At 45.5% G+C, this 15,316-nt stretch overlaps 1 protein-coding gene across 5 annotated transcripts in view; it reads right to left on the reverse strand.

The window, feature by feature from the left end:
- Window positions 1-7,509: 7,509 nt before the first annotated feature.
- The window catches only part of CDPF1 (cysteine rich DPF motif domain containing 1), a 44,273-nt gene continuing 36,466 nt past the window's right edge, over window positions 7,510-15,316 (reverse strand). For all 5 annotated transcript variants that reach the window (XM_055000325.1, XM_055000327.1, XM_055000323.1 and 2 more), the window contains exons 3-4: window positions 11,555-11,666; window positions 7,510-8,243 (exon numbers count right to left, since the gene is read on the reverse strand). In XM_055000325.1, the coding sequence (XP_054856300.1) occupies window positions 8,085-8,243; window positions 11,555-11,666 (271 nt within the window). In that variant the 3' untranslated portion in view covers window positions 7,510-8,084. The remainder of the gene's footprint in view (window positions 8,244-11,554; window positions 11,667-15,316) is intronic.

Genomic DNA, 15,316 nt, shown 5'->3' on the forward strand with positions numbered 1-15,316 from the left:
TCTCTCTCTCTCTCTCTCTCTCTCTCTCTCTCTCTCTCTCTCTCTCTCATATGAGATGGGTAAAAGATAAACTGACAGCATGCTGCTACTGTGTAGTCAAATGTAACAGGGTATTTCATCCATTTTTTTGTTTCATAAAATATCACCTGGAACAAATATGTAGAGAGTCTAAAACAATACAACTATGATAACCATATATTCAAATATTGTCAATCATGTGGGCCACCTTAACAGGTGCAAAAAAAATCTTAGGGGGAAATCAGAAGTGTATGATTGATGGCTGGCTTTAGAGCAGCAGTCTGCAGCCCTTCAAGACTTTGGGGGGGGGGCACCTTTAACCACGAAGCTCCTGACTGCTTGCCCCGTGACATCAATGTTGAGAAAGAGCCAAATTCTCAGAACCTGCCTGTGCTACAGACAAATTTTCTCCACTGTTGCATGGCCTCACCCTGCCCCCCTCCTGCTGCTTGTACATGTGCTAGAAGAGGCAAGAGATGGTGCGCCCCTTCTAGCCGCACAAGAGCTCTAGGAGCAGGTCTTCCCCCCCCCCAAAAAAGGTGCTTCTGTGGAATGGTCGGGCCTCTCTTGACTGAGCTGAGGGCCTGGACCTACGGGGGGAATATCACTGCTTTAGAGAAACATTTGCCATTGAAGTGAACTACGGGTACTCAGAGTAGTAAATGCTACTGTAATGAAATTGTTTACAATTGTTCAAAACCTTATAGGCTTGAGAAGATTTGGTCTCTAGATTAATAGGAATTGTTTGACCTACCAGGTGACTTTCGTCACTGTACATCTAAGTTATTTATGCACAGAATTCACACTGTGTTTGTGGGGTTCTGCCCCAAACACCACAGTACAGAAAGGGGGTTGCAAAGCACCAGGCCTGGGTGGGTTTGAGCCCTTTAATGATAACCTTCAAGAGTGGCGCATGTGTAGAGTCACTTTGCTGAGCACGGAAGTGGCAAGAGCCATCCAGGGGCTTGGCTGTGGAAACAGACCTCATTGAGATGGCAATTTGAAGGTTTGATTTGGAAGCATTCTGAAAAGATGGGCAGTGTACACTACTACTTTTACCCATGGATGATTGTAACCAGGGCTTTTTTTCAGCAGGAATGCAGTGGAACAGAGTTCCGGAACCTCTTGAAAATGGTCACATGGCCGGTGGCCCCGCCCCCTGATCTCCAGATAGAGGGGAGTTTAGATTGCCCTCCGTGCTGCTCGGTGGTGCGGAGGGCAATCTCAACTCCCCTCTGTCTGGAGATCAGGGGGCGGGGCCACTGGCCATGTGACCATTTTCTCCTAGGACAACCCACTGAGTTCCACCACCTCTTTTCCCAGAAAAAAAGCCCTGATTGTAACATATGGTTACATCTTGAGTTTATCACTAGAGCAATTTTAAAGCTGCAGAACAGGTTACTTGGCTGAAGAGAGCCTGTAAGTTTATTTTTCTGCACTGTTCTTTTTCTGTTCTGAGGCAACAATAACACTAGACCTGAGAAGAACAGTCAGATGTATCATACTGCCCTGTTAGCGTGTTTCCTGTTGCTTTGCCTCTGACTCTGTTGTGGCCCTGAGTCATCTTACATTTCTTGCAATGTTTGTTGGATCACAGTTGGGAATTTTGCAAAGCAAGACTTCTGTGGACTCCAGGCTGAAATGTCACCTCTGCCTAGTACATGCTTAGAGCAGTTTCCACAGACTGTGGCTCTAGTTTGAGGGATTGTATGTGATCTAAACGTTTAACGTGAGGACTTAATCATCATTTTAGTCCTGTAGACTCATTAAGACGCGTGTGCAAGCTCAGTGCAGTCATGGTAACCCCGAGTGTGTAATCTCAGTCTTTTCCGGTGCAGTGATTTACATAAATTTGGAAATCCTCATTGGCCATATGTTGCAAAATGTTACATGAGTCATCTGAATGACATCAACATGTTAATTCTCCCGAGACAGAAAGAATGTAGAACTGGGAAAATGTTGATTTAAAACATTACAGCATGCTAATTGTATAACAGATCCTGGATCAGGATCCAGAAGCTGATTGGAATGACCCTTGTTTTTAAGGTGCGAGGCTTAATGAACGGCGCGTGTCTTTGGGCTCCGCCTTACCCCTTGCAGCACGGTTGTGTCTTTCACTTGGAAGGAAGCAGAAGGCCCTCCAATTCAGCCGGCCGCCTTGCACTTCAGTGTACTCTTTGGCAAGGCAGCCTTTGAGGAACTTTACGGCCGGTAGTCCAAGAAGCAACTCCAGCCCCAGTTTCATATGGCTGGTTCATATGTGCAGTCACTTTGGGGACATGGAGATGGGCTGGCATGGCCTGGCGGGTCACGTGGAGGAACTGATGATGTAAAGGCATTACAATTTTAGACTAAAAAGGAATATATAAAATGCAAATGACAGAAAACAATGGTAAAAATAACAAAAACTAGTTTAAAGGAATGGAGTCAAAATATGAAAGGAGAATTTTAGGCATTCAGATACGTGTTTTTGAACTCAATCGGTACCTCCTGATGCTGCGTGTCCCTAAGTTTCTTGAAGAGGAATGAGAGGTCTATTTTTCAGGCCAGCTTTCTGCACTCACACTTGGAGGGAGTGAAAACCAAACCGTCTGCTCTTTTCAGAGTTTGGAGCACTTACGTCCACGATAGGTGGAGATGGATAGAACCACTTGGAGATAGGAATTAATTGGCTAGTAGTATAGGTTCCCTTGATTGTGCTGGAGAAACCTTTGTCTTCTGTATAGAGAAGAAACATTAACTCAGGTTACGTTTATTGAAACAGCATCGATATTTAGTAGTGTTATACATGAGGGTGAAATTGCTCAGGTAAACAGAATTTCTAGAAGGGTGTAAAAGTTGAACTTCCTTCTCATTTTCAAAAAGAAAGGTGATAACATTTTTAACAAAGTAATCTGATCTATGCATGTTCTAATGACCATTAACTGTCAATGTATTTTTCTAACTTTTGATTTCACATTAATTTTCCTAATCAAATAATAAGGGATTAGATAATAAAATGTATTTAATGACTGGGATCTTGTGAGAACCTTTGTGCACTTCAAACTCTTCTGTAAGACTGATGAATGTATGTAAAGATGGGTAATTTCACAATGTGATTTTTGCCTTAATGTGTTCAAATAAAGTATTTCTAAAAAACTGTATTTTTAATAGAGTAGCAATATATGGTTTGTCTCTTGTAATACAAAGAGAAATCATGAGAAGTTCAAATAAGGAAGTTTTAAAATATATATACACCATTTGTTACCCTCTGGTGGCAACATTTAACAATATAATAGGATATTTTGGTTCAATAAGTGTCAAACTAGCTTGCTCAGAAATTATTGCAAACTTTCACTTAACTACTTTTAACATGTTGCTAGCATCTCAGCTGAGGTCTTTGCCTAGTGCAGACTCTCTCTGAGTAGGCATAGATTCACCACCCAGCATTCCCACTGGCAAGATTATGCTTTACACTCATCTTCTTAAGCATTACATTTACAGTAGAGTTGGTTTAAATTAGTTCTTTTAAAAACCTATTTCTGTTCCACACCTCACCCCCAAATAAACCACTGTTTAATTACAACTTTGCATTGTGAGTGACTCAGAGTGACACAATGCCAATAGGATTTGCATTGTGTGTGACTCAGGTTTGTGTTCCCTGTGATACAATACGGGAACTAAAAAGACAAGGCATATGGACCCTCTTGAAGCCTTTGCACACAAGACCCAGGGAAATGAATGGGTAGCCGTAACAGACAATTTCAGTTCACTGGAGTTACTTCATCTACAATTTACTTAGAAAACTAAGTCCAAAGTTCAGCAATATGATCTTATTTTGCAGTACTGTTATCAGAACTTCGTGAATGTTTTTTCAACAGCTTTGTTTATGATGTCTGATCACTTAGGACTAACCACCTTAATTATTCCCTTAAAACCATACTGAACCACAACTTCCTTAAAGGAAACTTGTAATGATCCAACTGTCACCAAGGTCTTCAGTGTCGTAACAGCCCATCCTGAAAGTTGGTACTTGCAGACCTGGACTCCACCCGTTCACCGCCCCTCAGACTAGGCCTGAAGGCTGTTACTAACCGAACAGCAGTATAACTTGCATTTTATTGTAAGTCTATTTAAAATCCAAAGGCTGAAGTGTGCGGGATGCATGTCTCCCCCTTCCCATTCTCAGCAGTTGGTTGTGGATATGTTTGGGAGGTGGCCATGTGATGTTCTGGCTAGAGCATCATGCTTGGATTCGGGAGACCAAATCCCTTCTCTGCCGCAGAGCTATGGGGCCTTGGGGTGTGAGCGTCTCTCATCCTAACCTAAATAAAAGGGGGAAGGGAGAACTGTATATGGTGTTCTGAGATTCTTGGAGAAAAGGAAAAGAATTACTGGACAGCAAGAGGCAGGAGTGTGTGTGGTTTTTTTTTTTTAATAAGGCTGATTTTTGTGTGTATAGAAAGAAAGATGGGAAAGAGGAAAATACTGGCCTAAATCTGGATTTTGAGATGACTAAAAAGAAAAGGAAAACACAATTTTAAGAAAATACATAAACCATTTAGCAATTCCTTTTCCCTTGAAACCTATACCGGAAAAGCAAATCAGTTTAATTTACCCACAACTGGAATGTGAGTGATAATCTGTATAAATGGTAAATTAGCACCTGTTTAATATTTTTTGATAGATTGATTTTGATGTATGCATATTTTACATTCAAAGGAAATGAGATTTCTTTGAACAGTTAGCCCCACCCCACATCAGGATAATTTTTCAAGTGAACACGAAAACAGTTTGGAAACAGATTGTAATAATCTAATAGAACCATATAATTACAAGACGGCATGTTTGTATTCTGTCCCTTTCCAAGCAGCTTGCCTGCTCCAAGAAAACTGGAACAACAATTGCAAAAGTCTTGCTCCTGGCGGACGCCAGTTTTTTATCTTCCTGTGATGGTATTCGGAGCACTCCATGGCCAAGCCTAATGTTGGAATATTCATAGAGAAGCACTTGTGCACGGCAGTTAGTTAAAAATTAAGCAGCAAGTTTTTTTTTAAAAAAAAAAGGCCTGCCAAGTGATCTTTCCCAAGAGGATCTTCCTTAACAACAACATTAGATTTATATACCGCACTTCAGGACAACTTAATGCCCACTCAGAGCGGTTTACAAAGTATGCTATTATCCCCACAACAAACACCTTGTGAGGTGGGTGGAGCTGAGAGAGCTCCGAGAGAGCTGTGACTGACCCAAGGTCACCCAGCTGGCTTCAAGTGGAGGAGTGCGGAATCAAACCCGGCTCTCCAGATTGGAGTCCCGCACTCTTAACCACTACACCAAACTGGCTCTTAATTCAGGTGCTGTTGCTGAGACAAAGCTGTATTTCTGTCCGAGGAGCTGACCTCGACGTGGTCACTGAAGCAGATTCCCAATTCTGTAGAGAGCAAGGATACATGTAGAGCTTGGGGTGGAGCAAAGCAACTACTTAATTTGCATGCTGCGAGGAGTGTATGTAGCTAGAGTCTCTCTACGCAAGACATCTTACACAGGGACACTCAAGTGTAGGGAGATGCAATGTTAGCAAGAAAGGGTAGTTTAAAAAGACAGAGCTGGCTGAGATCAGTGCTCAGAGAACTTGTTAATTTCATCTGCCTCCCGAAACGCTCTGTCAATTTCACCTCCCCTTCTGGGAGGCAAAGATGAAATTATAAAACCCTCTGAGGAGCAATTTCTGCCTTCTGTCTTTTTAAACTACCCTTCCCAGCTAACATTGTCTCTCCCTACACTGGAGCATCCCTGTGTAAGATGTTCTGTGTAGAGAGAGACTGTGTTCACTGTAACAGCAATGGGTTGTGGAGTATGAGGGCTGTTTTGAACAGAGAAAGGAGAACAAGGGAAGCTTTTTGAAGCTCTTGTGCTTGCTCCAAGCAACTGTAATATTGCTGGAAAAGCCTCAGTAGAAGTAGCTGCAGGCAGGAGCCAGGAAAAGAACAAGTTTGACAGGATCCTTCAGGATTTTGATGCTGAACTCATTTATTCTAGTACAGGCCTTTTCTCCAAGCCTCTCTTTGCTGAACTCACTTCCTGGGTGGGGTGCTGAGCCTCAGACTAGGGGTTTTTGTTGGGGGGTTTTGGGATGAGAGTTGGTTGCGTCTGGTGTGCCCTCCTAGTCTGCTGGCTAAATTCACCCCTTGGGAAGAAATTGGCCCTGGAACTCAGGACATGTAGCGTGGTTCAGATTCTGCAAGGAAACCTGTGCTTTTAGGATTGTAAGGCCCTGGTTTGATGGGGCTTTCATCCTGGGACTCTGGGCCTTCGGCGGGGGTTTTCCATATCCAGCTTTACATGTTCTGTTTATTTATCATAGTTATTTATCTCTCATAATAAAAACAGTTGCACTTATACCAAAGTACGTGAGCACAAAGCAGTGTATTTTAAGAAAGGAGACCCGGCCTAGACGAACTCACCTTGGATTACAACTGGGTTTCATATACACATTCCAGGATGAAGAAATTGCATTATTAGCTTTTATGTTTTTTGGATGTGCCCTGAAGTAACTTGCACGAATTCTACTTGGTGCAAGGCTGGTTATTTGATCATGCCAAAAAAAAAAAAATCTGGCCAACTGCCTGGTTGGCTAATAGGCTTGTATTTTAAACATTTTTTTAGTTAATAAATGCTAATTACAAAAACAATTTTGTTAACTGTCCTTGTAAAGTGAAGCAAATTCATTTTCAATGGAAATAATTATAAAACAGCAACTAACTGGATGGCATTTTTTTCTCCTTGGATTGTGTTCTACATCCCCAGGGCTAGCTTGCAGTTTAAAATCAAAACAAAGTGATTTTAGAACATTTTTAAAGGCAGTGGAGCCAAGCAAAATCGCAGGCCAATTCTTCCCCCAGGTGACAGCTGCAACTCCACTAGATGGCCTGTAGGAGGCTGCTCAATCTGCCCCAGAATGCAATGGGGCTGGGGGGGCAGTCGTTCTCGCCCCTGCCCCTGCCCCCCCAGAGGCCCACAACAACATACCAAGGAGAAGCTGCCAGCTAAGTTTTGTTGTTCTTGGCATCTGAGAATACAACTGAAGCCAAACAGGCGGTCAGCATGCCAAATGCAACAGGAGGGAGGGATCTACTTGGGAGCCATTTGTAGATATGAGATCTTCTTTCGGATCAAGAGAAAGCAGGTTCTTTCCAAGTGCCTCTGACTAACGGCTGCTGATGCTCAAAATGCAAGAGGGCCTGTATGTTTCTTCACTTGTCAAACATGACTGCAGTGGAGAAGCTCAAAAACACTAGATCAGCCGGTGTCAAACTTCGGGGAAAACTGGCATCCCTTCCCTGCCACAAAGCCCAAGGAGCAATATGTGGGCCAACTGCAGCCAACCCGCCCTCATAATGTTGCTGTGAATATATTGGGGAGGGGGCATGTGCCACCCTGAGCATGGGGAATGGAGTTTGGTAAAAATGCAGCCAGTGGCAGCTGTCTCAATAAGCCTTCAACAACTCTGGCTGTGTTAACCATTTCCTACTTTATTCAATAAGGCTAACAGACAGCAATTCATCAATCATTGAAACAAACAAGGTCAGTACGTTGTACGACAAGAAATACCTTGAAAGAAATGTTCTTTCCAAACCTTGACAAGCTCAATCCCGTAATATTCATCAAAATGCTGCATACACAGAAAAAAGGGCTCTTTTTGTGAACTAAATTCAGATTTCTGGGAATCTGAGTTACCACTAGAAAGCCATGTATGACTGCAAAAATGTGGGTAAGATGTAAGAGGAAGGGCTGCAACTCGCTCTGTGGTGCATTTTGGACTGTCCCAAGACCTCTGTGCAGACACATCAAAGCCGCCAGAGCCTGGCCTTGAACGGTCAAGGTGTGGGCAGAAGGGCTGTTGCCCGAGGCAGCGACAGCACAGGCAGCTGCCAGGAGGTTTCCGGGCACAACTCCAGGTGCCAGTTTTGATCTGTAATTCAAATTTTGTTAAGGGAACACAAATGAAGCAAGTTTCCGTCGTTCTGCTTTGCTTCCCTCGCTATCTTCTGCCCTCTCGGTAGACTCTGGTTCGGGCTACAGCAATTCTACTTTTTCTTTGCTTCCCTGGAATCTCCTTTCTGTGAAGACTTGGATTTGGACTGAGTTTTCTTCAACAGTTCTTGCTTTATTTCCGGAGGAAACTCATCTAAGTGTGAGTTAGCACATGGGAGGCAGAATCGTTTTGTGTAGAAAAGACTACAGTCCTGAAAGATAAAAAGGTTCTTAATCTACATACTTGTAAGTTGTAGGCATATGTCAGATGACGCCCTCTCTCAGTGGCACACCTGGACAAAAAGCTCCATCTTCATTTTGGGCAGGGCTTTTTTTTCCGCAGGAACGCGGTGGAACGGAGTTCTGGCACCACTTAAAAATGGTCACATGGCCGGTGGCCCCGCCCCCTGATCTCCAGACAGAGGGGAGTTTAGATTGCCCTCTGGGCTGCTCTAGTGGCATGGAGGGCAATCTCAACTCCCCTCTGTCTGGAGATCAGGGGGCGGGGCCACCAGCCATGTGACCATTTCTCTGAGGGCAACCCACTGAGTTCCACCACCTCTTTTCCCAGAAAAAAAGCCCTGATTTTGGGTAAATTTATGGTTCTGCATTGCCTGACCTCTTCCAATACAATTCAATCCTATGCAGCATTACTCCAGTCTAAGCCTGCTGAAATCCATGAGTGACCCCAGAATAATCCTGCACAGCATTGCACATTGCATCCCACAGAAAACAGCAGAGGAACCAGCTACTTACGGGTCACTTAAGTCCCCTTACTTTCAATGCAGGTCAGTCACACAACTAATTTCAGCTGAATGTATATAACTGATCTGGGTTACAAGTGCCACGCTCTGACCTCATCACTTTTTAAAAAGGGTCCCGCATCTTCCATCTGCTGCCCCAACAAGAGATGGAGGGGAGGGGAGAGTGCAATGTTTCAACTGCCCCTCCCAAACTGAGAGGCTCTTCCCCTCCACCGGTAGAATTAAAGGTGCGGATCCAGACTAAACTGGCAATTTTCACCAATTCCCCCTTCCTACTGCAGACCGCCCCCATCTCATTCCTCACCCCATAAGCCACACTTCATGGGGATCAGTGGACTGCAGGGGGAAGGGGGGAGGAAGGGAGGCTCCATGCTGCCGATAGAAAACCCCGTCCACATCCAATGCTCTATGCTGAGAGCAGGGGTGTTTCCCCCCCTTCAAGCGGTGGCTCTCCGCCCCTGGCCCCAGCACTCCTCTCTCGTCACACTCAGGCCCGAGGAGTGCTTCTTTACTGGCCACCCGGACTTTGCCTGGTGCTCTAAGATGAAGCATCAGACAGCGACGGGGAAAATGGAGCAATTTGCCCCACTAACAACCGCAGCAGCCACCTGGAATTGTTTGGACTCTGTTTCCAAGCTGTTCTCAGGTTCCAAGCAATATTCAAAAGGACTTTGAGACTGGCCAAAGGCAAATTTATTGTTTTTCTTTGGATGCCTCCTTTGACACTTACAGCAATGAAATACAATTGGGGATGCTGCTTGGAGGAAAGGTTCTCAGCTGTGTCTGAATCCCAACCTGAGGGGCAGGATACTGACTGCCTGTCTCAAATTACCCCCGTGACAGCAGTGGACAGCAGGGCGTGTGTATGCGTCTGTCCCTCCCCCCCCCAGATGGAGCTGGGTTTGCAGACCCATGATGAGCCCCGAAAAGGAACACACACACACCCCGCCACCATGTTCCCAGGCCGCAGATGTGTGGCTCCCAAAAGAGGGCTCTAGCCTTCAAATGTTGCTAATGCACGGAACGCATTATGACCTCCCCAGAGGCCTGGATTTGGCCACTGTGGGAAGTGGTCTGGTCTGACCCAACGACACTCAGCCTGTAAGCACAGATGCTGCAGGAGCCGAAAAGGGCTCTGGGGCCACATCCCCATTCCAGCGGGACTGGGTGTGAAAGCAAAGAGTTGTGAGTCCAGCTCGGTGGCTGCCCGCTTTGCCCAGAAAATCCCATGGGATGCGATGAAAGAACCTCTCCACGGCACAAGCTGGTGAAACCCGTCCTTTCCTCCAGCCCCTGTTCAGACTGTCATGATTCAAGCTGCAGAGCTGTTGGCTGTGTGTGGCTTCATCAGAACAGAAGCAAAGAAGAACACCTGGCAGGGACTCAAAGGGGGGAAAGAGCTTTGCTGGGCTGTGCCTGAACAGACAACAATCTTGGCGCTGGCCTTACGTACACTCCCCCTCCAGTGGCAAGCAAGTGCTTGGCTGAGGCAGTCATGAGAAGGCACCCAACCCTCAGGCACACGCGTACCACAAACCAGTTTGATTAGAGTCAGTTTGAGAGCCAGTCTGGTGTAGGGGTTTGTGTGCTGGACTGGGATTTGGGAGGCTCCACTGGGACTTTGGGAGACATGGAATCCTTGCTCTGCCATGGAAGCTTGCTGGCAGCCCTTGGGCCAATCACACACTCTCGGCCCAACCTACCTCCCAGGGGTGTTGTGAGGTTAAAATGCAGGAGAAGAGAACCATGTGAGCTGCTTTGGGTCTCCACTGGGGAGAAAGGTGGGTTATAAATTAAGTAAATAAATAAATGTAAATGTTCCCATTCTCCAAGAAACAGCAGTTTAGGGATGGGTGCCGAACATCAATGACACAGAATTCACAGTACAAGCTGCATTTCCTAGAATCAGAGGAGGAAGTCAGGGAAGTTAAACTGGTATTATCAGTTTTTAATGCAGATATGTCTTTTATGGCTCAGGTTAACTGATATGTGGGTTTGCATAAAAGGACCTTGTTCTATTCCGTGTCCAAGCATCCAAAAAGTTACCAGATAGTCCAGATCACTCGTGACCTATATACAGCACATCTCCTGAACGAATTGAGTACTAAAAGCATATTACAACTGAGCTCCCAGGCTACATTCCAGCAGCAATGACACACTCCAGACTCCGATTTGGCTGGAGGTTTTCCATGGTGTCCTCAGAGACACTCCTCTCCTTGCTCAGAGATTGGCTGGAACGAAGGGGTGTGTGATCATTTGCTTCTGTTGTACAGAGCTCGGTATGACTCAGGCAATAAAGTCGCAATCTTGTTATGATTACCAATTTTAATTCAAAGCTGTCCTATAGAACAGGTCAATACTGAGCAGCTTGCTTAATATCAGAACATTACACATGTCTACACATCACTCACATGCCCCAATTAAGCTGATGTGACGTCATCGCATGTTCAAAAACACTCCAACAATTAAGAAGGAAGGCTCCATTCTGAAATGACCAATAAGGCATCTGTTGGAGAAAAACTCTATCTAGGGACAAAAATAACTCTGTACTGTCATCAGATGAAGAAGAATGGTTGGCCAAGCATTTGTAATGTAAAAGAACCTATTCTGTGGGATTATATTGTGGCAAAGAAGAAAAAAGGTTGCAACCGCGCTTCCAGAGACATGGGGGAGAATATTCTCTTGTTTGTTCTGAGGCCACCGCCTTGCATGAAATTCACGTCAGAGCCATAAATGACCAAGCACCACAGGCTACTTACTGTGCCAACGCACACACGCTTGCTACACAAACTGCACTCAGATCCAAGGATAAGGAATTTGCCCTTGTCAGAGGTGAACGGATCTCTCATGACGTAGCAGTTCTCCAGGAGGCTGGGGAAGAAGAATGCCACGCTTGAAAGACAAGTTGCAAAGCTCAGCTTGACCCAGTTCATGTCCACAACAAAAACTGCGGCTGAAATCAGCAACCCACATTTAACGGGGGCTGTCATTAGGGCTGCCAGCTCAGAATCACTGGCCCATTCCCTTGGGAGAGGCATGGGCAAAGGGCCCTTCCACCCACAGTGTGAGAGGCCAGGGCTGACTTCTCTACTCTTTTGGCCCTCACCGGTCCACCAAGGCAAAGGGGTCTTCGGCCTCTCCCCTGTTCCCCATGAATGGGAAGAGGGGCTTCGGAAGAGCCTTTTTGCAAGCGGGGTGGGGGGGTGCTATAGCAGGTCTGGCCAGCCTTTCTCGCGACTTGAACTGGCAGGGAGTGGGGGGGGAGCAAAGCCCTCTGCTCATCTGGGATAAAGTTGTTGGGTTGCATGCAGGGAGGGATATTCTTGGCACCAGGATGTGTTCTGTGGGACAGAAAGAACCTCCCCCGGGCCCAGCCTGAGATCCCAGGCTGCCATTTACCTCTTCTATCATTTTTAGCTACTTCTTGACTTAATTTTTTTTTCCTTACGGAGTTAACATTTACATATTCCTTTGGGGCGGGGGCCGTAAGGAACCCAGATTTAAATAGGCTTAGACCCACCAGGGGCAAAACAACCCCACGTGGTTTTCGGGATTGCTCTGCCCACAACTCCCTAGCCTCTTCCCACATCTTTCCCCTCCAAATCAGGAGGGAGTCAGGCTGACCCAAAGGAACGGGAGCCAGACTTGTTCATAGATCCAGAGGATTTTATGCTGGGACTGATAACTCCCCCCCACCCACACCCACCCCCACCCTAGTACTGCTGGCCCATTTTGTTCCTGTCACAATCTTAGACGCCACCTGCCAGCCACCAGCTCCCAATGCCTTTAGAGCTGCCATCCCAAATTAGGATCCAGGGCACACTTGGCACGCTGAGAGCAAGGCCCGAATGCAAACACCCCTCTGTGGTGCACCCCTCTGGTTTCTCTACCTTCCAACCAGTATCCGGCTAAGAGGAGATCATTTTGTGGCATTAGATTGCTAACCACTCCTGATAGAGAGAAGGCAGCAGAATTTTAAGCACAATTACATGGAAGTAAGTCCTATTTAACTATATGGGGCTTGATTCTAAGTAAGCACAGTGAAGATTAAGCTGCATAAGTTAAATATTGTGGGAAGGAAGCATGGCGTGTGCTCCTAGTATCTGGGGGATGTTGTCTTTGAGTTGTTAATTTGCTTCTACAGCAGAATTCAAGACCAGACAAGCCTCTGCCTGTTCCTGCAGTGGTGTTGTGACCTCTCCAGGGAATGGCCCAGTGTTTCTAAAGGACATTCTTACATTTCAGACAAGCCCCGAGAAGAACCTGCCCCCCCCACTCACTCTCCTCTTGCCTCATGCTGAATGATCCCAGAGACCAAAATAGATCTTCTCACCCTGAAACCAGGACACGAACCGAGGCCGAGAAATATTCGTGCATCATCGTGGAGTAAAAGCAGAGGTTTTGTTCTGCTCAACACAAAGATTTAAAATGAGAATGACTTTTCTGCCTCTTGGGGTAGAACTACAGATCCCATTAAACCTCAGGACCCAGGAAAGTGCATCCAAGAAAGCCTGACAGTAGATTTTGCCTCATCTGCACCACGTATTTCAGTGCCTGCAGGTACTGAAAAGGGTTTTAAAACCTTTCCTCCCTCCCTAGGAACTGAAGTATTGTGAGACGGGTGGGAAGAACAGAGAACTCTAGCAGAGATTTGTCAAGACACTTGCCAAACTACAATTCCCATCGTGCTCTGAGGGAAGCCACGGCATTTGAATAGCTCTGAAATAGACCTCTGGGATATTCAGTGCAAATGAGGGTTCCAAATGGGGGGGGGGGGGGAAGCTGCTTCTAGAGAAATGCAGTTCACAGGTTTCTCGGGGAGCCACCTGCATGCACATCCCTCGTGGGAACCCTTTCCTGGGAGTATGTCCCATTAGACATACCTGAGTGTGATGCTGAGGAGACCTGCATAGGATTGCTCTCGCGTTCGTCCACCTTGGCAGTCAAAGGAGTCGCTCTAAGGCTTCAGAAGAGGCAGGAGGCCGGGTGTCAGTCCACAGGACAGGACACACAAGGGAGCTTATTGGCAGAGGGGTTTCAAATCTCAGAAGTTATTGTCACCCCAGGGAAATGCACACAGTGTGATCTGGGGACAACTTGCACAAGGCTTCCTCTTCATACGCATGAAGCTGCTCACAGGTTAATTTCACTTTGCATAACCATCTCCCCGCCTCAGTCAAAATACAACCAGGAACCAACGCTGTCACTTTCCACTTCATGCATCTGATGAAGTAGCTTCTTTCTTGCTTCGCAGCCACAACAGCTTCACATGTTACACAGATGGCTTCAGGTGGATTACCAAATTGGTCTGCAGATCAAGCTTCAAGTCCAGTAGCGCCTTAAAGACCAACTAGAGTTCCCAGGTTATATATTTTGAGAATCGAGCTCCCTTTGCAGATACGAGTCCTTCTCTCACTAAAGAGGCTCATTTTCTGCGTTTCTTTCCCTGCTCTCATCAAGCTAATGACATTCTCCCTTGTACCTCCACATCCTGTCTTAGTTATCTCCAGCAACCCTCTCACCTTCTGACTGGAATAAAAAGACTCAAAGATCTCCATTCCCAACTTGCATCTGACAAAGAGAGCTTGATTCTTGAAAGCCTGTACCTTTGAAAGTCTTTTTGGTCTTTGAAGTGCTACTGGACTTGAACTTTGCTCACACATTATACTATAACAAATCTGAGTTTCACACCAAGCGTGGCTCAACAAGGACCTGCAGCTGATCCTGGCTGTCTGGTGGGTGTTTGCCACATCTGCATTTGACACGGGTGGGTGCACACTTCCGTCTTTAATCAGCCACAAGTCCTTTTGTACCAAGTGAGAGTAAGCCCACTCAAATTACAAGTGCGCTGAATATTGCATAAAGAAAACTTTAAAACCCAAAGGCCCTCCAATGTTTCTGGGTGTGTACTTGGGTTTAAAGATTTTTGGGTTTAAAGGTTTCTTTATGTAATATTCAGCGCGCTTGTAATTTTTACTCTATGGAAAATAACGCCAAATGAGGAGCTTTGTGTGAGTGCAATCACCATGTGAAGTGATCTATGGCATGCTGCAATAATCTGTATCACATCACACAATATGAGAGGTAAAATTGGTTTAGTGTTTTTCCAACAATTTTTTACGGTAATTATTGGCATCATTATAATTTGTTTTTTAAAAAATTCTTCCTCCTTTCTCCTTTTGCATTTCCAGATCAGAACATCAGGAGCATTTTCATACACACTGTTTTCTGGACGTGTGGGTTTGTGTGTTTATTACAAAAATTGTATGACTAACCACTGAAGAAGGCCCTGGGGCTGAAATGCACATGATCTGGTCTGGTTTAGTGTTGGTCATTTGACAGTATTGCATTTGGAGAACGTTATACACCTATGTTAAGCACATGTGTGCAGCCTCCTATTCAGGCCCGATGTTTTTAATTTGAGTACTGTGTACACTGTATAATAAATGCTTATTTTGAATATATTTTAAAGGTTTTTAGCTTGACCCTTGTAGCATCTGTCAAGCAGAAAAGAGCCTGAT

The sequence above is a fragment of the Eublepharis macularius genome, chromosome 16 (genome assembly GCF_028583425.1).
Source record: "Eublepharis macularius isolate TG4126 chromosome 16, MPM_Emac_v1.0, whole genome shotgun sequence".
Lineage (NCBI taxonomy): Eukaryota > Metazoa > Chordata > Lepidosauria > Squamata > Eublepharidae > Eublepharis > Eublepharis macularius.